This window comes from Ranitomeya variabilis, chromosome 7 (assembly GCF_051348905.1).
Source record: "Ranitomeya variabilis isolate aRanVar5 chromosome 7, aRanVar5.hap1, whole genome shotgun sequence".
In the NCBI taxonomy this organism is placed as follows: domain Eukaryota; kingdom Metazoa; phylum Chordata; class Amphibia; order Anura; family Dendrobatidae; genus Ranitomeya; species Ranitomeya variabilis.
Window position 1 is genome coordinate 36339598 of NC_135238.1, and position 16918 is coordinate 36356515.

At 42.1% G+C, this 16918-nt stretch overlaps 1 protein-coding gene across 1 annotated transcript in view; it reads right to left on the minus strand.

Annotated features, from left to right (window-relative positions):
• Positions 1-1666: 1666 nt before the first annotated feature.
• The window catches only part of LOC143785750 (cytochrome P450 2K1-like), a 30711-nt gene continuing 15459 nt past the window's right edge, over positions 1667-16918 (minus strand). The window contains exons 5-9 of the mRNA XM_077274842.1: positions 11234-11407; positions 6920-7061; positions 5239-5426; positions 4914-5055; positions 1667-2080 (exon numbers count right to left, since the gene is read on the minus strand). Of these exons, the coding sequence (XP_077130957.1) occupies positions 1893-2080; positions 4914-5055; positions 5239-5426; positions 6920-7061; positions 11234-11407 (834 nt within the window). The 3' untranslated portion in view covers positions 1667-1892. The remainder of the gene's footprint in view (positions 2081-4913; positions 5056-5238; positions 5427-6919; positions 7062-11233; positions 11408-16918) is intronic.

Below are 16918 nucleotides of genomic sequence, written 5' to 3' on the forward strand. Positions count from 1 at the left end.
CATCATACGGCAGAGAGTTCCATAGTCTCACTGCTCTTACAGTAAAGAATCCGCGTCTGTTATTATGCTTAAACCTTCTTTCCTCCAGACGTAGAGGATGCCCCCTTGTCCCTGTCTCAGGTCTATGATTAAAAAGATCATCAGAAAGGTCTTTGTACTGTCCCCTCATATATTTATACATTAATATAAGATCACCCCTTAGCCTTCGTTTTTCCAAACTAAATAGCCCCAAGTGTAATAACCTATCTTGGTATTGCAGACCCCCCAGTCCTCCAATAACCTTGGTCGCTCTTCTCTGCACCCGCTCCAGTTCAGCTATGTCTTTCTTATACACCGGAGACCAGAACTGTGCACAGTATTCTAAGTGTGGTCGCACTAGTGACTTGTATAGAGGTAAAATTATGTTCTCCTCATGAGCATCTATGCCTCTTTTAATGCATCTCATTATTTTATTTGCCTTTGTAGCAGCTGCCTGACACTGGCCACTGAATATGAGTTTGTTATCCACCCATACACCCAGGTCTTTTTCATTGACGGTTTTGCCCAGAGTTTTAGAATTAAGCACATAGTTATACTTCTTATTACTTCTACCCAAGTGCATGACCTTACATTTATCCCCATTAAAGCTCATTTGCCATTTATCAGCCCAAGCTTCTAGTTTACATAAATCGTCCTGTAATATAAAATTGTCCTCCCCGTATTGATTACCCTGCAGAGTTTAGTGTCATCTGCAAATATTGAAATTCTGCTCTGTATGCCCCCTACAAGGTCATTAATAAATATGTTAAAAAGAAGAGGGCCCAATACTGACCCCCTGTGGTACCCCACTGCTAACCGCGACCAAGTCCGAGTGTGCTCCATTAATAACCACCCTTTGTTTCCTATCCCTGAGCCAGCTCTCAACCCACTTGCACATATTTTCCCCTATCCCCATTATTCTCATTTTATGTTTCAATCTTTTGTGTGGCTTATGCCATTGGGTTTAAGGACCCTTTGCATGCCTTACATTAATAGAATATGGGTATTGATATTAGTCAAGGGGAAGTGGAAAGGCCACAGGCCCTGATTAATGTGCTTCATGTGCCGAAAAACCTAGAGAAAGGTCAATTAATTCAGCCAACAGCTATTTCTTAAACAAACAAGAACAAAAATAGTTCTTCCATTGGGTAGGCAAAGCTACAATATGGTCTCACCCATGCACCAATTCAGGCAGTGCTTTTGGCTCAGTTTGGTCAACAATAGTGGTAACTCCAAAATGTTAGACTAGCCTGGAGCCAATTGAGCTGCCTTGTATAATACATCCAAGACCTGGACTAGAGTGAGTGGGAGCGACCTTTCCCACCCAAGCTCTTTTGGTCGCTCCTAAATATCGGGCCCAAAATCCAGTCCACTAAAATGCTCTCAGTAACTAGGTGTTAATGGAGCACTCTTTTCCAGGACCTACATCATTGAGGCCAGGCACCTCGGTGACACATACCTGCTATCCAGGACTTCACTTCCTGCTTCTCTACAATGCCCTAAGTGTTACATCTCCTATGCCAAAAAACTAAAGGCACAGCAAGTCTGAAGAAAACAAACTGATCTTATAAAAGATATACTATGCACAGTTACAGCACATTCAATTAATTATTTTTGCCTGAAGATACACCCAATCAAAAAATTGTATCAGTGTTACCAAAACTAAAAAGTTTATTTTGAATTAAAGGTACATTAGGATATTTGGAGGCTATTGTGAGATTTAGCCAACTAAGGTTTGGGAGCTGTGCATTTTGTGATTCAATAATAAAACTTTCACCAAAAGATATGTGATAATAAAATTTGAAACAAAGTACAAAATTAAATATATTAAAATATAAACAGCAAAAACATTGGTCTCTGCTGTTCACCATGCACTAATAGTTTGGCTTCGCACATGTCATGAATGGTGTGGGGATTAATAAGAATCCAATGCCAGGCTTGAGATTTAGATCTTCTCTGGAAACTCCTGGAGGCGGATAGAAAGTAAATGCTTGAAGAAGTCCAGTAAAAAACAGGAAAAGTTCCATCCTGGCCAAACTTTCCCCAGCACAAGCTCTTCTTCCTGTAGAAATGGGATTACCGATTTAAACAGGTTATGTTGAAATGATATCTTGGCCCTAACACATTGAATATAATGCATACTTTACAACTATCTCTTAACGTTTGTGAAGCTCCAGGAAAAAAAAGGTAGACCTCCAGGAAGCCAAAAAAGTTTTATAGACCCCCTGGAAAGCATTATTGACTGAAGGCTTCCTGTACATAGCTCCAGGATTCTTTGTATTCAGACTAAAGGTACCGTCACATTAAGCGACGCTGCAGCGATATAGGCAACGATGCCGATCGCTGCAGCGTCGCTGTTTCATCATTGTGTGGTCGCTGGAGAGCTGTCACACAGACAGTTCTCCAGTGACCAACGATGCCGAAGTCCCCGGGTAACCAGGGTAAACATCGGGTTACTAAGCACAGGGCCGCGCTTAGTAACCCGATCTTTACCCTGGTTACCAGTGTAAATGCAAAAAAAACCAAACAGTACATACTCACATTTCGGTGCCTGTCGCGTCCCCCAGCGTCCGCTTCCCTGCACTGTGTAAGCACCGGCCCTAAAGCACAGCGGTGACGTCACCGCTGTGCTCTGCTTTACGGCCGGCACCGACACATTCAGTGCAGGAAGCTCTGAGAAGCAGCGCGGACGCCGGGGGAATGTGACAGACATCAGAGGGTGAGTATGTAGTGTTTTCTTTTTTACTTTTACAATGGTAACCAGGGTAAATATCGGGTTACTAAGCACGGCCCTGCGCTTAGTAACCCAATATTTACCCTGGTAACCATTGTAAAACATTGCTGGCATCGTTGCTTTTGCTGTCAAACACAACGAAACATGCTGATCTGACGACCAAATAAAGTTCTGGACTTTAAGATCTGACCAACGATATCACAGCAGGATCCAGATCGCTGCTGTGTGTCAAACACAACGATATCGCTATCCAGGACGCTGCACCGTCATGGATTGCTATCGTTATCGTTGGAAAGTTGGTCAGTGTGAAGGTACCTTAAAGGTACCTTCACACTGAACGATATCGCTAGCGATCTGTGACGTTGCAGCGTCTTGGCTAGCGATATTGTTGAGTTTGACACGCAGCAGCGATCAGGATCCTGCTGTGCCATCATTGGTCGGAGCAGAAAGTCCAGAACTTTATTTCGTCGCTGGACTCCCGCAGACATCGCTGCATCGGTGTGTGATGCTGATTCAGCGATGTCTTCACTGGTAACCAGGGTAAACATCGGGTTACTAAGCACAGGGCCACGCTTAGTAACCCGATGTTCACCCTGGTTACCAGTGTAAATGTAAAAAAAAACAAACACTACATATTTACATTCCGGTGTCTGTCCCCCGGCGCTGTGCTTTCCTGCACTGTCAGCGCCGGCCAGCCGTAAAGCAGATTGCAGCGGTGACGTCACTGCTGTGCTTTACGGCCGGCGCTCACAGTCAGTGCAGGAAAGCACAGCGCCGGGGGACAGACACCGGAATGTAAGTATGTAGTGTTTGGTTTTTTTTATATTAGCACTGGTAACCAGGGTAAACATCGGGTTACTAAGCGCGGCCCTGCGCTTTGTAACCTGATGTTTACCCTGGTTACCCGGGGAGCGGCATCGTTGGTCGCTGGAGAGCTGTCTGTGTGACAGCTCTCCAGCGACCACACAACGACGAAACAGCGACGCTGCAGCGATCGGCATCGTTGTCTAGATCGCTGCAGCGTCGCTAAATGTGACGGTACCTAAAGCCCTAGAGTTCTTAGAGTATTACAACAATGCTCCATCCTCCATAAGGATGTCAATTCAGAACTGGTTCTTGAAAAGTGATGAAAAGATTGACCTTGCTCTCTATCTTTACCCTAAATATGGCTAACACCATTCAGAAATTGATGGTCATCTTCATGAGCTTAAAGAGTATTCCCATCTCCAAGATTCTATCCTATAGCAGGCATTGCAGGACCTTAAGTATCCATGGTTATGACCACTAACAACTAGCTAACTGTCACCATATCAGTGATCATAACCATTAATACCTAAGGTCCTGAATGCTTTCACATGAGGAAAAAGACATCGTCAATCAGAAAAACTATATTACGTTTCTAATTGGTGGTATTTGCTAATATTGTTATTATTACACCTACTACATATTGAGATAGGATTTCGGAGATGGAAATACCCCTGTATGTAATTAAGAGCATGACCAAGCAGCATATGAGCACATTTTGAACTAGTGGTTCCTACTCTTCTAAGTATATACAGTACATGCTTGCAACTGGAATTTAAAAGAATCATGTCAGAGGCATAGCTTGGTTGTGGGGCAAGTGTTCTGATGCTGACTATAAGGAGAGCTCCATCAAACAACTCTGCCATGGTCAGGGTATTTAGACAAAGGGCCAGAGTACCAAAATGAATTCTTCCCCAGTATGAAGCAAAATATAGTGAAGACTTTGAGAAATGTACTCTATGCTATATTGCTGAAAAATTCTAAAGTTTCCCATGAATATGCTGAGCACTAGTGTTGATTGAGCAGTGAAATGCTCGAGTGCTCAGTACTTGAATTGAACACGTTGGATGCTCGAATGTGTTCCACTTGAGAAGCAAGCATAATGGAAATGAATTTTTCTAGAGGATGGAAAAATTCTTTTGAGAGAATCGAGCAGTGCCAAGCTAGCTCGCCCATCACCACTGAGCACATATTAAGACTGTAGAACAGTTTTGAATTTTTTCAAGGACAAAATATGGGATATAGAAAAAACATACATTATTTCTTAATAAAGAATAGAAATTCCGTTAGGGAGTGTTTTGCGATTTCAGTGACATGTAAAATGAATTGATCTTGCCTGTTAATGCTCATTACTTACCTACTGAGAACGGCATAAATGCATCATGTCTGACAAATTTCCCATTTTCATCTAAGAAGTGATTGGGATTGAAATCATAAGGAGTTTTCCATTGGGTCTTGTCATAGAGAACTGATGTCAGGAAAGGAATAACCTCTGTACGCTGTGAATAACAAACCACAAAATATCATACATACATATCATTCATTTTTAAAAATGTGAAATTATTGGTATGGTGGTGGACCCCATAGCAGTTCCTTTGACTAATAGGTAAACACATACAGTAAGTGTTTATAAGCAAGAAACCAAATCCTTAAGCATTAGGAGATTTTTATTATAAACTCACTTTTGGTATGAGGTAGCCATGGAAGTACACATCACTTGGAGTTGAGTGTGACACATTTAGTGGGACAATATTGCCAAACCTTTGTATTTCATGTATTACTGCATCGGTATAAGGCATATTCTTCCGATCTTCAACTGTCGGCAGCTGTCCAGGTTTAATATGTGTTTTAATTTCATCCTGTACCCTCTCTGTAAAACAAAAGAGAACATATTTTGCTTTTTTTCTATTAGCATAGCAATATAAATGCATTTACTTCATAGATAATAGGCTTATATAGTACTATGACTTGTAGTTCCTATATCAGGGGCAGCTTAATCAAGGATAAGCAGCCAATTTATTGTGTATCCTCACATTCCTACCTTCTTGTTATTTTTTATCTTTTTTTGGCTGTTGTATAAATGCAGCAATACATTATATACAATAGTATAAAAAGTAGCAAATATAGTCTAAATGGTTAAAATGATTTCACTTTTAATTAAATGTACTCACTAACTAAACAAGCCTAACTCTTAACTAGAATATGGATTTATTGTTTATTGCCATCTACGATCAAAAACATAGAATACATAATGAAGTGCACTTTAATTTATTTTTTCTAGTGGTTTTGCTATCATATACCATAATTTGGAATGAATAATTGTATTCAGACCCATTTTAAGCCAAAAATACACCATGAAGACAAAAGAGAACTTGTGCCAAAGTTGTTAAAGAGTTCCAATTAGGTGATGGAGATAACAAACTATTCAAGTCACTGAATATGCTTTAGGGTAGGGTTATGAAAATCATCTGTCCAGAGTAAGAAATCTTCAAAAAGGACAACACCATGAATAATGTTCACTAGTGAGAAAGGTCAGTGCTAAAGCTATGGTCTATTACATGGCTGTAGATTCTTCAAGTGTTGACAAGGATCTTCACGTCTATGATAATGTGACAAAGTCATTGTCGAAATCAAATTATATCTTGGCTCCAGTTTGTAAAAGAAAAACACTGAGATTAATTGGGTACTCTAGGAGAAAAAGTGGTATCACCTATCCACCAGAAACTCAAACTAATTGATAAGACGGAGGACTTTTTCTCTTGTTTAACTGGAGAGAGATCAAGCATGGGCGCTGCTCCGTCATTTATTCTCTATCGGTCTGACATAAATTATGTAAAATATTCCCGTAATACTTCTTTCCGTAACAAAGTTCCAAAGCTTGATGAGACTAAACCTCTCATTTTTAATGCCTATGTAAAAAAAAAGCTATTTTAGGTGAAAGCTAAATGCCAAAAATCACATGTCCCTCTGTCAAAGGTGGGTGGTGACATCATGATTCTAGAATGTTTCTAAGCAGAATTTCCTAGAACATGAGAAAATATAAAACATTCATTAAGTTAAAAAATATGCTGTATATACTAGAATTATCTAAACCTAATTGATAGTTTGCAAATCCTCTTATAATAAAACCTGTTTGGGAGAACCACCCAAAATTGTATTGAAAAATTTAGCTCTGCGGGGATTTGCCATAAAAAAAACCATTATGTGGTATATGAAATATGTTATGTATGAAGTAAATATGGAACAGAAACTTTGGTCTAGGCTGAATGGTAGCCTTCAGGAAGAGGTGATTTGGGGGTCTTCAGAGACCTTTGCTGTTCACCCACAGTCTTGTGTAACTTTAAAAAATGTATGAAGAATTACTTTGGATCTCTGGATACTTCATCATCAATAAAATTCCCCATTGGATCGTTGTAGATGCAGTTTCAGTTCCACCAGCGAAGAGATCCAGGACAGAAGAAAGTAGATTTTCATCATTAAAATACGTCTCAGTTTTTGTTGAATCCTGAAAATATGAAACACAAATATTCCCCATTTACTCACTATAAGCAGATGGTTCTGAGGCAATTACAGTATAACCTACTTCAGTTTCTTATTTGGCATATGGAGCGCCCGCTAGGACCGTGGGGTACTCGGTACAGTTCTTAAAAGGGATGTGTCATAGTGGCAGTGACCCGGTCCGTGGACCTGGGAGTCCAATAAAAGGGGTTTTCAAGTGAGAAAATAAAGTCTAAAGAGTAATGTTCATGACGCCACCTGTGGTACTCGGCCAGGGATGGCCGACGCTGCTAAAAGGGGTCCTCTGGGGATGATGGTATTGCAGCAGAGGTGGTATAGTTCCCCACAGGTAGAACTTAGTACCCAGGGCTCCCGCTGTAGTTGGTAAGGATGATAGATGGCAAAGTGCAGGAGAGAACTAGAGGACACAAGGTTGCAGTCTCTTTAACTTTTACTGATAGTATGCAGCCACAGTCCAGGGTACCGTTAATAGGTGATGGTGAGGTCAGGGCAGCCTGGAAGCAATTCGGAATTCCCCAAGCCAGGTGGGGTTGGAAGCCTTTCTTACTACGCTGTCTTTTACGTTCATTGCTGTCTGAAACTTCACACAATGTCCTCTCTTTCTCTCTGTCTCTTTTAGGTGGACACTACCCGCATGGCAGGCAACTCGAGCCATTTTACAGGCGTCCCTTCTCGTGGTGACTCCGAGCTCTATCTGCTGCTGTGCCTTCAGGTGTAATGGTGGCCAGGAGACTTGGAATCTCCTGCCCGCCGGTTTCTGCTGTGGGGCATACAGTTACCCCTACAACCTCGGAATTCCGGCCTCCGGTTTCTGCGCTGATTCTGGAGTGAGCCCACTCGCAGCTCCACTCCCATTATCTTTCCTTTCCTTTGCCTCTTCTCCCTTCACTGTCTCTTACAATCTAACTGACTCCTGTCATGAGCCGCAGAACCTTATGTGTGCACGGCTCCAGCTCTCCTCTTCACTGCTCCTCTCCTCTACTGATTGCCTAACTCCTCTTCCAGCCAGAATATATATAGGGAACCTGGAACCGGGTCTAGAGCTCCCCCTTCTTGCCTGGAGTAAGAACAGTGTTGTATGTACATGTTACCTGTTAAAGGGATCCTTGTCGCTTCCTGGCATGGCATCATCCTCCCCATGAGGAAGCCAATACCACTGTAACAACCGGCTTCCTGTGGAGTTACACATACACCTTCTCTTTTCTTTATCTCTTTTTTGTTCCTGAAACAGTAAACTCTGTGCCTCTATACTAAGTGTAACTACCAAGATTGTAGCTTCATGGGAGGCTGTAACCATTACACAAATTGCTTTATATTCAGTAAATACCTGTTCTAATTACGCCTTCCGGATTTTGTAGTTGACATGAAAAAAATGGCATAATCAGCACAAATGTGATAGCACATGGGCAGCTGAAAGTAGCAGCAACTGACCACTCTAAAGTGACTTACTCCCCCTTTGAAGAGTGGAAAGAGGTGACAGGACATAAAGTGGAGAAAATTCATTCAGCTCAAGGACCCCGCAAAGGAAGAGTCCATGAGGTCCGCCCAAACATGGAGAGAGAAGACTAGATATATTATTTTTGAGTTTAAAGAACAGAGTACCTTTTAGGAGCACACAAATTGGGAGCTGTTAAAAGGGCTGTCAGCAAAGCAGTTAAGAATTCACAAAAAACGCAGGGGACTGTGACCTACTTTCACTAGAGCTCTCACTTCCTGTTGATCACTTATAGGTTTGAAGATGGAGTTGAAAGCAGAGGTGACATCAGGCTGCAGAACTTGTTTTTACTGTTAATTAAAAAGCAGAGAGCAGCACCGAAAAAGCAAAGGAGGAGCCAAGGACTGACAGTGCACTGATACGCCCACCTGGTCAATTGAAAGCCTAATTTGCATAGGAATAAAGCATGAAATTTGTTATAACGGAACACTGGATAATGACAAAAAAGGTCATGAAACCTAACTCTGCAGACACAAACTGTGGCTGGAAGCAATCGTCATAGCGGTCTGGGCCAGAGGAGAAAGATGGGAAAAGTGAAAAAGTCCATTAAGAAAGGAAATTGAAATAATTAGTTTAGGAACAGATTTACCTGTATTGTATTAACTTTTATGTCCTCATATAAGGTTTTTATTCAGAAATAGTAAGGTAATATTTTTAGTCACGGTGCAGTGGTATTGGTAATGATCAAGATGGTGCCAATATCTGGGTCTTGTATAGTGATTACAAATATAAATATTACTAAGGTTTAGTGATTTTTGTTCAAGGTCAGTATTGAAGGTAATATTTAATCACCATATGATGGTATTATTTAGCAATGGCATATTACTAATATATAATATCTGCATATGCAAATAATTAATTTTTATTGTATTTTTGGACTATAAGATGCACTCTATAGCATGAAAAAATCTTGTTAAAAATGTGTGCATCTTGTAGTCTGGAGGGAACTCAGAGACAGCATCTTTACTGATACTCTCTCTCATCTTCCTCCTATTTAGCATAGCTGTGTGTATATGTAGCAGAACTGTGTGTATGTAGGACAGACCTGGGCAAGATGCAGCGCCTGATGATTTTAAACGGCCCGCAGCGCATACAGTTCCAGGGTCAGGATGTGATTGACACAGCATCAGGAGCCATTGGCTCCCGGCTGTGTCAATCATTCTTGTGACCAGAGGCAGCATTATGCCACCGGTCACAAGAGGCTGAGCTCCTCATCGGCCCTGTACGTCACGTGCGGATGTCCAGCGCTGTGCGGGATGTGCTGCGGTGAAGCAAGTTGCTGGCTGGCGGTCTCCTTCGGGTGAGGGTGAGTATCCGCGCGGTCGGGGGGAGAGGGGGTCCCTGTGTTGCAGGGGAGTGTGAGGGAGGGGGGCTACTACATGGGGCTGCCGCAGCTATCACATACTGGGGGGGCAGGGCAGGGGGGATTGTTATCAGTGGGGATCACCTACAAGGGATGGCTACATTAACCCCTTCCCGATCTGTGACGCCATGTAGGCATCATGAAAGTCGGTGCCAATCCGACCTGTGACCCTATGTGGCGTCATGGAGGGATCGCGTCCCTGCAGATCGGGTGAAAGGGTTAACTCCAATTTCACCCGATCTGCAGGGACAGGGGGAGTGGTACTTTAGCCCAGGGGGGTGGCTTTGCCCCCACGTGGCTACGATCGCTCTGATTCGCTGTTGAAAGTGCAACAGCCAATTAGAGCAATTTGTAATATTTCACCTATGGAAATGGTGAAATATTACAATCCAGCCATGGCCGATGCTGCAATATCATCGGCCATGGCTGGAAAACCTAATCTGCCCCCCGCCACCACCACCGGTCTCCTCCCCGGTCCTCCGTTCTGTGGTCCGCTCCCCTCCATCCTCCTGTCTGCTCCACTGTCCTCCTGTCCGCTCGCCCCGTGCTCCGATCCCACCCCCCTGTGCTCCGATACCCCCCTGTGCTCCAATCCCCCCCTCATACTTACTGAGCCTCCCGGTGTCCGTCCGTCTGTTCCATGGGCGGTGCCATCTTCCAAAATGGAGGGTGCATGTGCAGTGCGCCCTCCGAATCTGCCGGCCGGCAGATTCGTTCCATGTACATTTTGATCACTGTGATAAAACTTATCACAGTGATCAAAATAAAAAAAATTGTAAATGAACCCCTCTTTATCACCCCCATAGGTAGGGACAATAATAAAATAAAGAAAATATATTTACTTTTATTTTTCCACTAGGGTTAGGGTTAGAACTAGGGTTAGGGTTAGGGTTAGAGTTAGAGTTAGGGTTAGGGCTAGGGTTAGGGTTCGGGTTAGGGCTAGGGTTAGGGTTAGGGCTAGGGTTAGAATTAGGGTTAGGCCATACTGTTTGTTTTTGAAAAGATAGCATATGTATACTACAGTATTGGGTAAAAATGAGTTAATTATATTAGTCCGGCCCTCTAAAACCATCCCAATTTCTCATGCGGCCCCATGGCAAAATTAATAGCCCACCCCTGATGTAGGAGATCTGTGTAATGTCGGATAGTGTGTATATATGAGAGCTGTTTGTGATGTGAAGATTCACAAGTCTGCAGTCACATAGACTGACTGCAGACTTGTAGCCTAAGGCCAGACAATCCCTTTAATTATATCATAAAGGAAAATTAGGTCAACATATGCACCATTATAGAAACGCACCTGTTCCTGCTTCTTAAGATATGCATCAATATATCCTGTGATGTCATTTGCGTCGAAATCCAATCGTCGATTCTTTGAAAAATTTGAAATAAAACTTTTCACATCTTGAATGTTCTGCTGTACTTTCTTATGTAGGCCAAGGAGTGATCCGAGGAAGGGATAATAATTATACAGCTGTGGAAATAAACAGTGCCTCATTAGATGTTCTTGGAACAAAAAGTACAGACCAGTTCAATAAGGCTTTATTCACACATCGGCATTTTTGATCAGTATTTCATCAGTGTTTGTATGCCAAAACTAAGGGTGCATCCAAAACACAAAACAGGTGGCAATCTTTAAATTACAGTTTTTCTCTGTGAGTTCCACTCCCAGCTTTGTTATACAAATACTGATGCAAAATACTGACCAAATACTGACGTGTGCATGTGGCCTTACATAGTACATTTTGGGAGCAGCTCTTTCAGTCAGTGGTTAGCACTCCACCCTACGTCACTAGGAGACTATGTTAAAATCCAGCCAAGTGTAATCTTTGAATTGACCTCTATTTGATTTTTCAACACAGTTTTCATCAGTGTAGTGGATTTGATTTCTATATGTTTTTGGTCCGTGTGGATTGAATTTTTTTTTACCATTCATGCGTGTCATCCATTTTTCTCAAGTTAAAAAAAATGATTGCGGTTTCATAAGCTTCTAGTAGCATTAGTCAGTGAAAATCAGATTTGCACAAATTCACTGAAATGGATGAATTTTATCTCCAAAATGGATCAAAATCAGACATGACTTTGGATGTGTGAAAAAGGCCATAGACTATAATAGGCGCATGTTCTATCTGCAAAGAAAAACAAAAATCACAAAACATATACACAAAACTTGTGTAAATGGGACCTAAGTTGATATGTTCTCCTTGTAAGCTTGCATAGGTTTCCTCGAGGTTCTGCACTTTCTTCTTATATGCTAAAAGCATACAGGTAGGCTCATTGGTCCTAGTGTGTAGGTGAGTGGGAGACAGATATAGGTTGTGACCCTCATTGGGGACAGAAACTGATAAGAGTAATGGCGATTTCTGTGGAGCGCTGTAGAATATTGTGGTACAATTTTTTTTTCTTGAAAAGATGACACATCACATCAAGCAATTAATTAAAAAATATTATCTAGGATTAGATAAAATGGTCGCCTTTTTCATGAAAGAGTAATGCTTCAGCTGTGTCAAGTTTTTCAGCTAAAAATAATTCACTTAAACCCTTCATGACATGGTGACTGATTTCCCTTTTTTCTTTTTCGTTTTTTCCTCCCCTTCTATCAAGAAACACAACTTTTTTATTTTCCATCCACATAGCCTTATGAAGGATTGTTTTTTTGCAAGACGAGCTGTACTTTTGAATGACACCTTTCATTCTAACATGTAGAGTACTGAAAAACAGCAAAACAATTCCAAGTGCGCTGAAATTACAAAAATAGTGCAATTTCGCAATTATTTTTTATTTTTTTTATTTACCATGTTCACTATATGGTAAAACTAACAGGGCAATAAGATTTGCCAGGTCGGTACGATTACCAAGATACCAAACATGTATAGTTTTTTTTATTTAAGTGGTGCCAAAAAATTGGTAATTTGTAAAAAAAAAAAAAACTTGCTTTAGCCGCCATTTTCTGAGACTCACAACGTTTTCATTTATAGAGATAAGGGGATTATTGTAATTCTGGGGTTTTAATTTCTTTTCAACTCGCCATTTACTGATCATATTAACTTGCTTTTATGAACACGACAATACCAAATATCTGTATTTTTTAAAAAAATTGTTTTATTTTTAATGGGGCAAAAGGAAGTTGATTTGAATTTTGTGGTTTTTTTTCATATTTTTAAAAATGTTATTTTCACCTTTTATTGTATTTAATAATCCCAACTTGAAGCTGCAATCATCTTATCACTTGTGCTATAAAGCTAAAATTACACTCTCCAACGTATGCCAGCTATGGACTGGTGTTCATGGAAGTATCATAATGACAGCCATGGGGTCTTTTAGCAGACCCCTGGCTTTCATAATAACCAGGACCAGGACAAGGTGTAGGCAGGGTAGATATCTGCCTAGGGCGCAACCTCCTGCACACCTATGGGGGTGCACTGTAAAATAAAATAGCTAAACGCCTTTGGTCGCCCAGCACCTTCCTCCAGCCACAGACATTCAGTACAGTCATGGCCAGTCATTGCTTCCTGCACACAATTGTATTGGCTGGGCACTGTTGATTGTTGTTATGGACTGGGAGGCTCGGGAGGCGTCCTGGTGACTTAAATCTTATAATGTATTTGAAGGGACGGGAACCTCCACAGCCCAGGTGGCCAATAGTGGTTTTTCCACACTGTGCTCAGATATTACGAGAGCTCATAAAACTTGTGTTAGACTTTGGTGGAATATGAGGAGTCTAGAAGAGTATATTAAAGCTAGCCTTATTCCTAGAGGACTTCGTATACCAATTTTCCCGGCTTGGGAACCCTCTGATATGTTTCAACAAAATTGGGAGCAGGGATTGACACGCTGTTCTATTATCCTGATGAATTTATTACTTGAGCATGACAGAACGCTTTTTGCGTCTACTAAGACTTTGGTGAAGGATTTGGAAGCAAAATTGGTGGGATTTGATGAAAGCCAAATTCTGGCTTTCAAGAATAAATTAAGAGATACGCTGGACAAATATGAGGCGGAAGTAACACAACGGAAACATAAAAAATTCCAAAGAGATAAGATGGATTTTGAACAAAAAATGGCATACAGGTGGAGACATATGGGCAATGCTCGCCGCACAAGAGCAAACAGGGATTATACTTCATCACTGGTCACGACTTCCCCTCGCAGGGAAGCGAGTTCCAGCGATGATTTTTTATCTTCAACCGGGAGCGAGGTCGACCACGGACCAGACGAGGAGGAAAACGTAAGAAACGTACAAAGAAGATCAACCCGCTACAGGGGGCACAGATCCCCTTACCGTCACAAATATCCAACCAGACGGAAGTAATGAATTTGGATGACCCCTGTCGTAACACCTCAGAACAGGAATCTACCTCTTCAGCATTACAGGTAATCAATCTTTCTGAGCATCATCTTACACCTGTTGAGCTGTCAGTTCTTCAAAAGGGTTTGTCATTTGTACCTACTCATTCTGCAGACAAATTTACTCTTATAAAAGATTTATATATTTTCTGCAGAAAACTTACTTTCCAGGTCATGTACAGGAGACCGGATATTCTCGAGACGTTTCCTATGGATGAACGCCAGACGTTCCAGGATCTGTTGGCTCTTTTAGAAGAAAATGATATTGGTTCTATTGGAAGGAGATTCCCTTGTCGGAACAAATGTATGAAAATGCCGTCCTTCTCCCTGGTGCCGGCCATAAAGATTTTTTTCGAGGTGGTCAAGCGGGATATACTAGCTATGCCAACTCGGGTAAGTGGTCCTTCCAATTTAACATCAGAGGAGAGAAGAGCTTTAACTGCCCTTAAGAATAACAGTGGGTTTACCATCAAAGAGGCAGATAAAGGGGGTAACGTGGTGTTGTGGTCCATTCAGTTGTATGAGAATGAAGCCAAACGACAACTTAGCAACATTCAGTACTACCAAAAGCTTCCTTCTGACCCTACATCCGTATTCCTCTCAAAATATGATCGACTTCTTTGCAGGGCTGCTCAGCTTGCCATCATTACCCCACAAGAGAAACAGTATTTGTGGGTGGAAAATCCAGTGACGGCAACATTCTACATGTTGCCGAAGATCCACAAAAACAATACAACACCTCCCGGTAGACCGATTGTCTCAAGTGTCGGCAGCATGTGTGAAAGGGCGGGTGAGTACCTGGATTTTTTCCTCCAACCTATTGCCTCTTCTCTACCTTCATATGTCCGGGACTCTTCACATTTTATTGAGCTATGTGATCAGGTTGTACTCCCAAAGGATTTCCTGCTTATAACATGTGATGTGGAGTCCCTGTATTCCAACATTGGACACACGGAGGGTATAGAGGCGGTAGCTTATTTCTTGGATAACAACAGTTCCACAAATAGAGGGCATGATTCCTTTTTGCTTGATCTTTTGACATTTGTCCTTCACCATAATTTTTTTCTTTTTGACAGAGTCTATTATTTGCAGCGATCAGGCGTGGCGATGGGCGCGAAGTGTGCGCAAGCCTATGCCAACACCTTTTTGGGCTGGTGGGAGGAGAAATTTGTCTACCCTTTACCCTCCTTCGCGACCCACGTACACGCCTGGCTTCGCTATATAGACGACGTCTTCATTCTCTGGAAAGGTACAGAGGGGGAATGCATAGAATTTTTTAAGGTCTTAAATTCTAACCCTTCCAATATCTTTCTTACCCATACCATCTCTGACAGAGAAATCACATTTTTGGACTTAAAAATCTTCCCATACGAGAATGGCCTGGCGACGAATCTATTTCGCAAACCAACGGCGACTAATGCGCTTCTGGATTTCTCCAGTTTTCATCCCTGGCACACCAAGGTGGGTGTACCTACTGGGCAGTTTTTGCGTGTAAGACGTAACTGTACCCGTGATTCTGATTTTTCAACTCAGGCCCGGGACTTGTCTTCTCACTTTAAGCAAAGGGGTTATCCCCGACGTGTCATCTCTACAGCTTATCAAAGAGCGAGAAGTCAGGATCAGAAGTCCTTGTTATCATCTGGAAGACAACGTCAGGAGACGCAGACCAGATTCATTACGGACTTCAACAACAGTTGGAAGCAGGTCAGTGACATATTCTCAAAACATTGGCCCATTTTGAGAGCAGATCATCAGACCATGGAAGTTACGAGCGATAGACCATCTATAACAGCTAGACAGGCACCAAATTTGAGGGACATACTCACGAGGAGCCACTTTAAAAGGTCTACGGTGAGGTTGAATAGAGGTATCATTTTAAGGGGCTCATTTCCATGTGGAGGTTGTAATGTCTGCCCCCACATGGTTCCAACTCGTGATCTCTTTATCCATCCTACACTGTCGAGTAAACATCCTCTAAAAGCATACGTCAATTGTCGGTCCAGAGATGTAGTTTATGCCCTTATTTGCCCGTGTAAAAGGGTGTATGTGGGGCAAACCTCGCAGGTAGTGTTGAGCATTCCGATACCGCAAGTATCGGGTATCGGCCGATATTTGCTGTATCGGAATTCCGATACCGAGATCCGATACTTTTGTGGTATCGGGTATCGGTATCGAAACAACATTATTGTGTAAAATAAAGAATTAAAATAAAAAATATTGCTATACTCACCTCTCCGACGCAGCCTGGACTTCAGCGAGGGAACCGGCAGCGTTGTTTGCTTAAAATTCGCGCTTTAACTTCCTTACTTGAAGTCCCGGCTTGTGATTGGTCGCGCGCCGCCCATGTGACCGCGACGCGACCAATCACAGCAAGCCGTGACGTAATTTTAGGTCCTTCAGGATTTTAAAATTACGTTCCGGCGTTGTGATTGGTCGCGTCGCGGTCACATGGGCGATGCGACCAATCACAAGCCGTGACGTCACGGGAGGCTGGACACGCGCACATTTTAAAATGCGCGCGTCTCCTGCCTCCCTGTGGTGTTCCAATAAATGTTTTTCATATTTTTGCATATTATGAGGTTGTGCGAGCCTACTTTAGTCCAATCTTTTTTCTTCTTTTTTGCTATGGTCATATTTA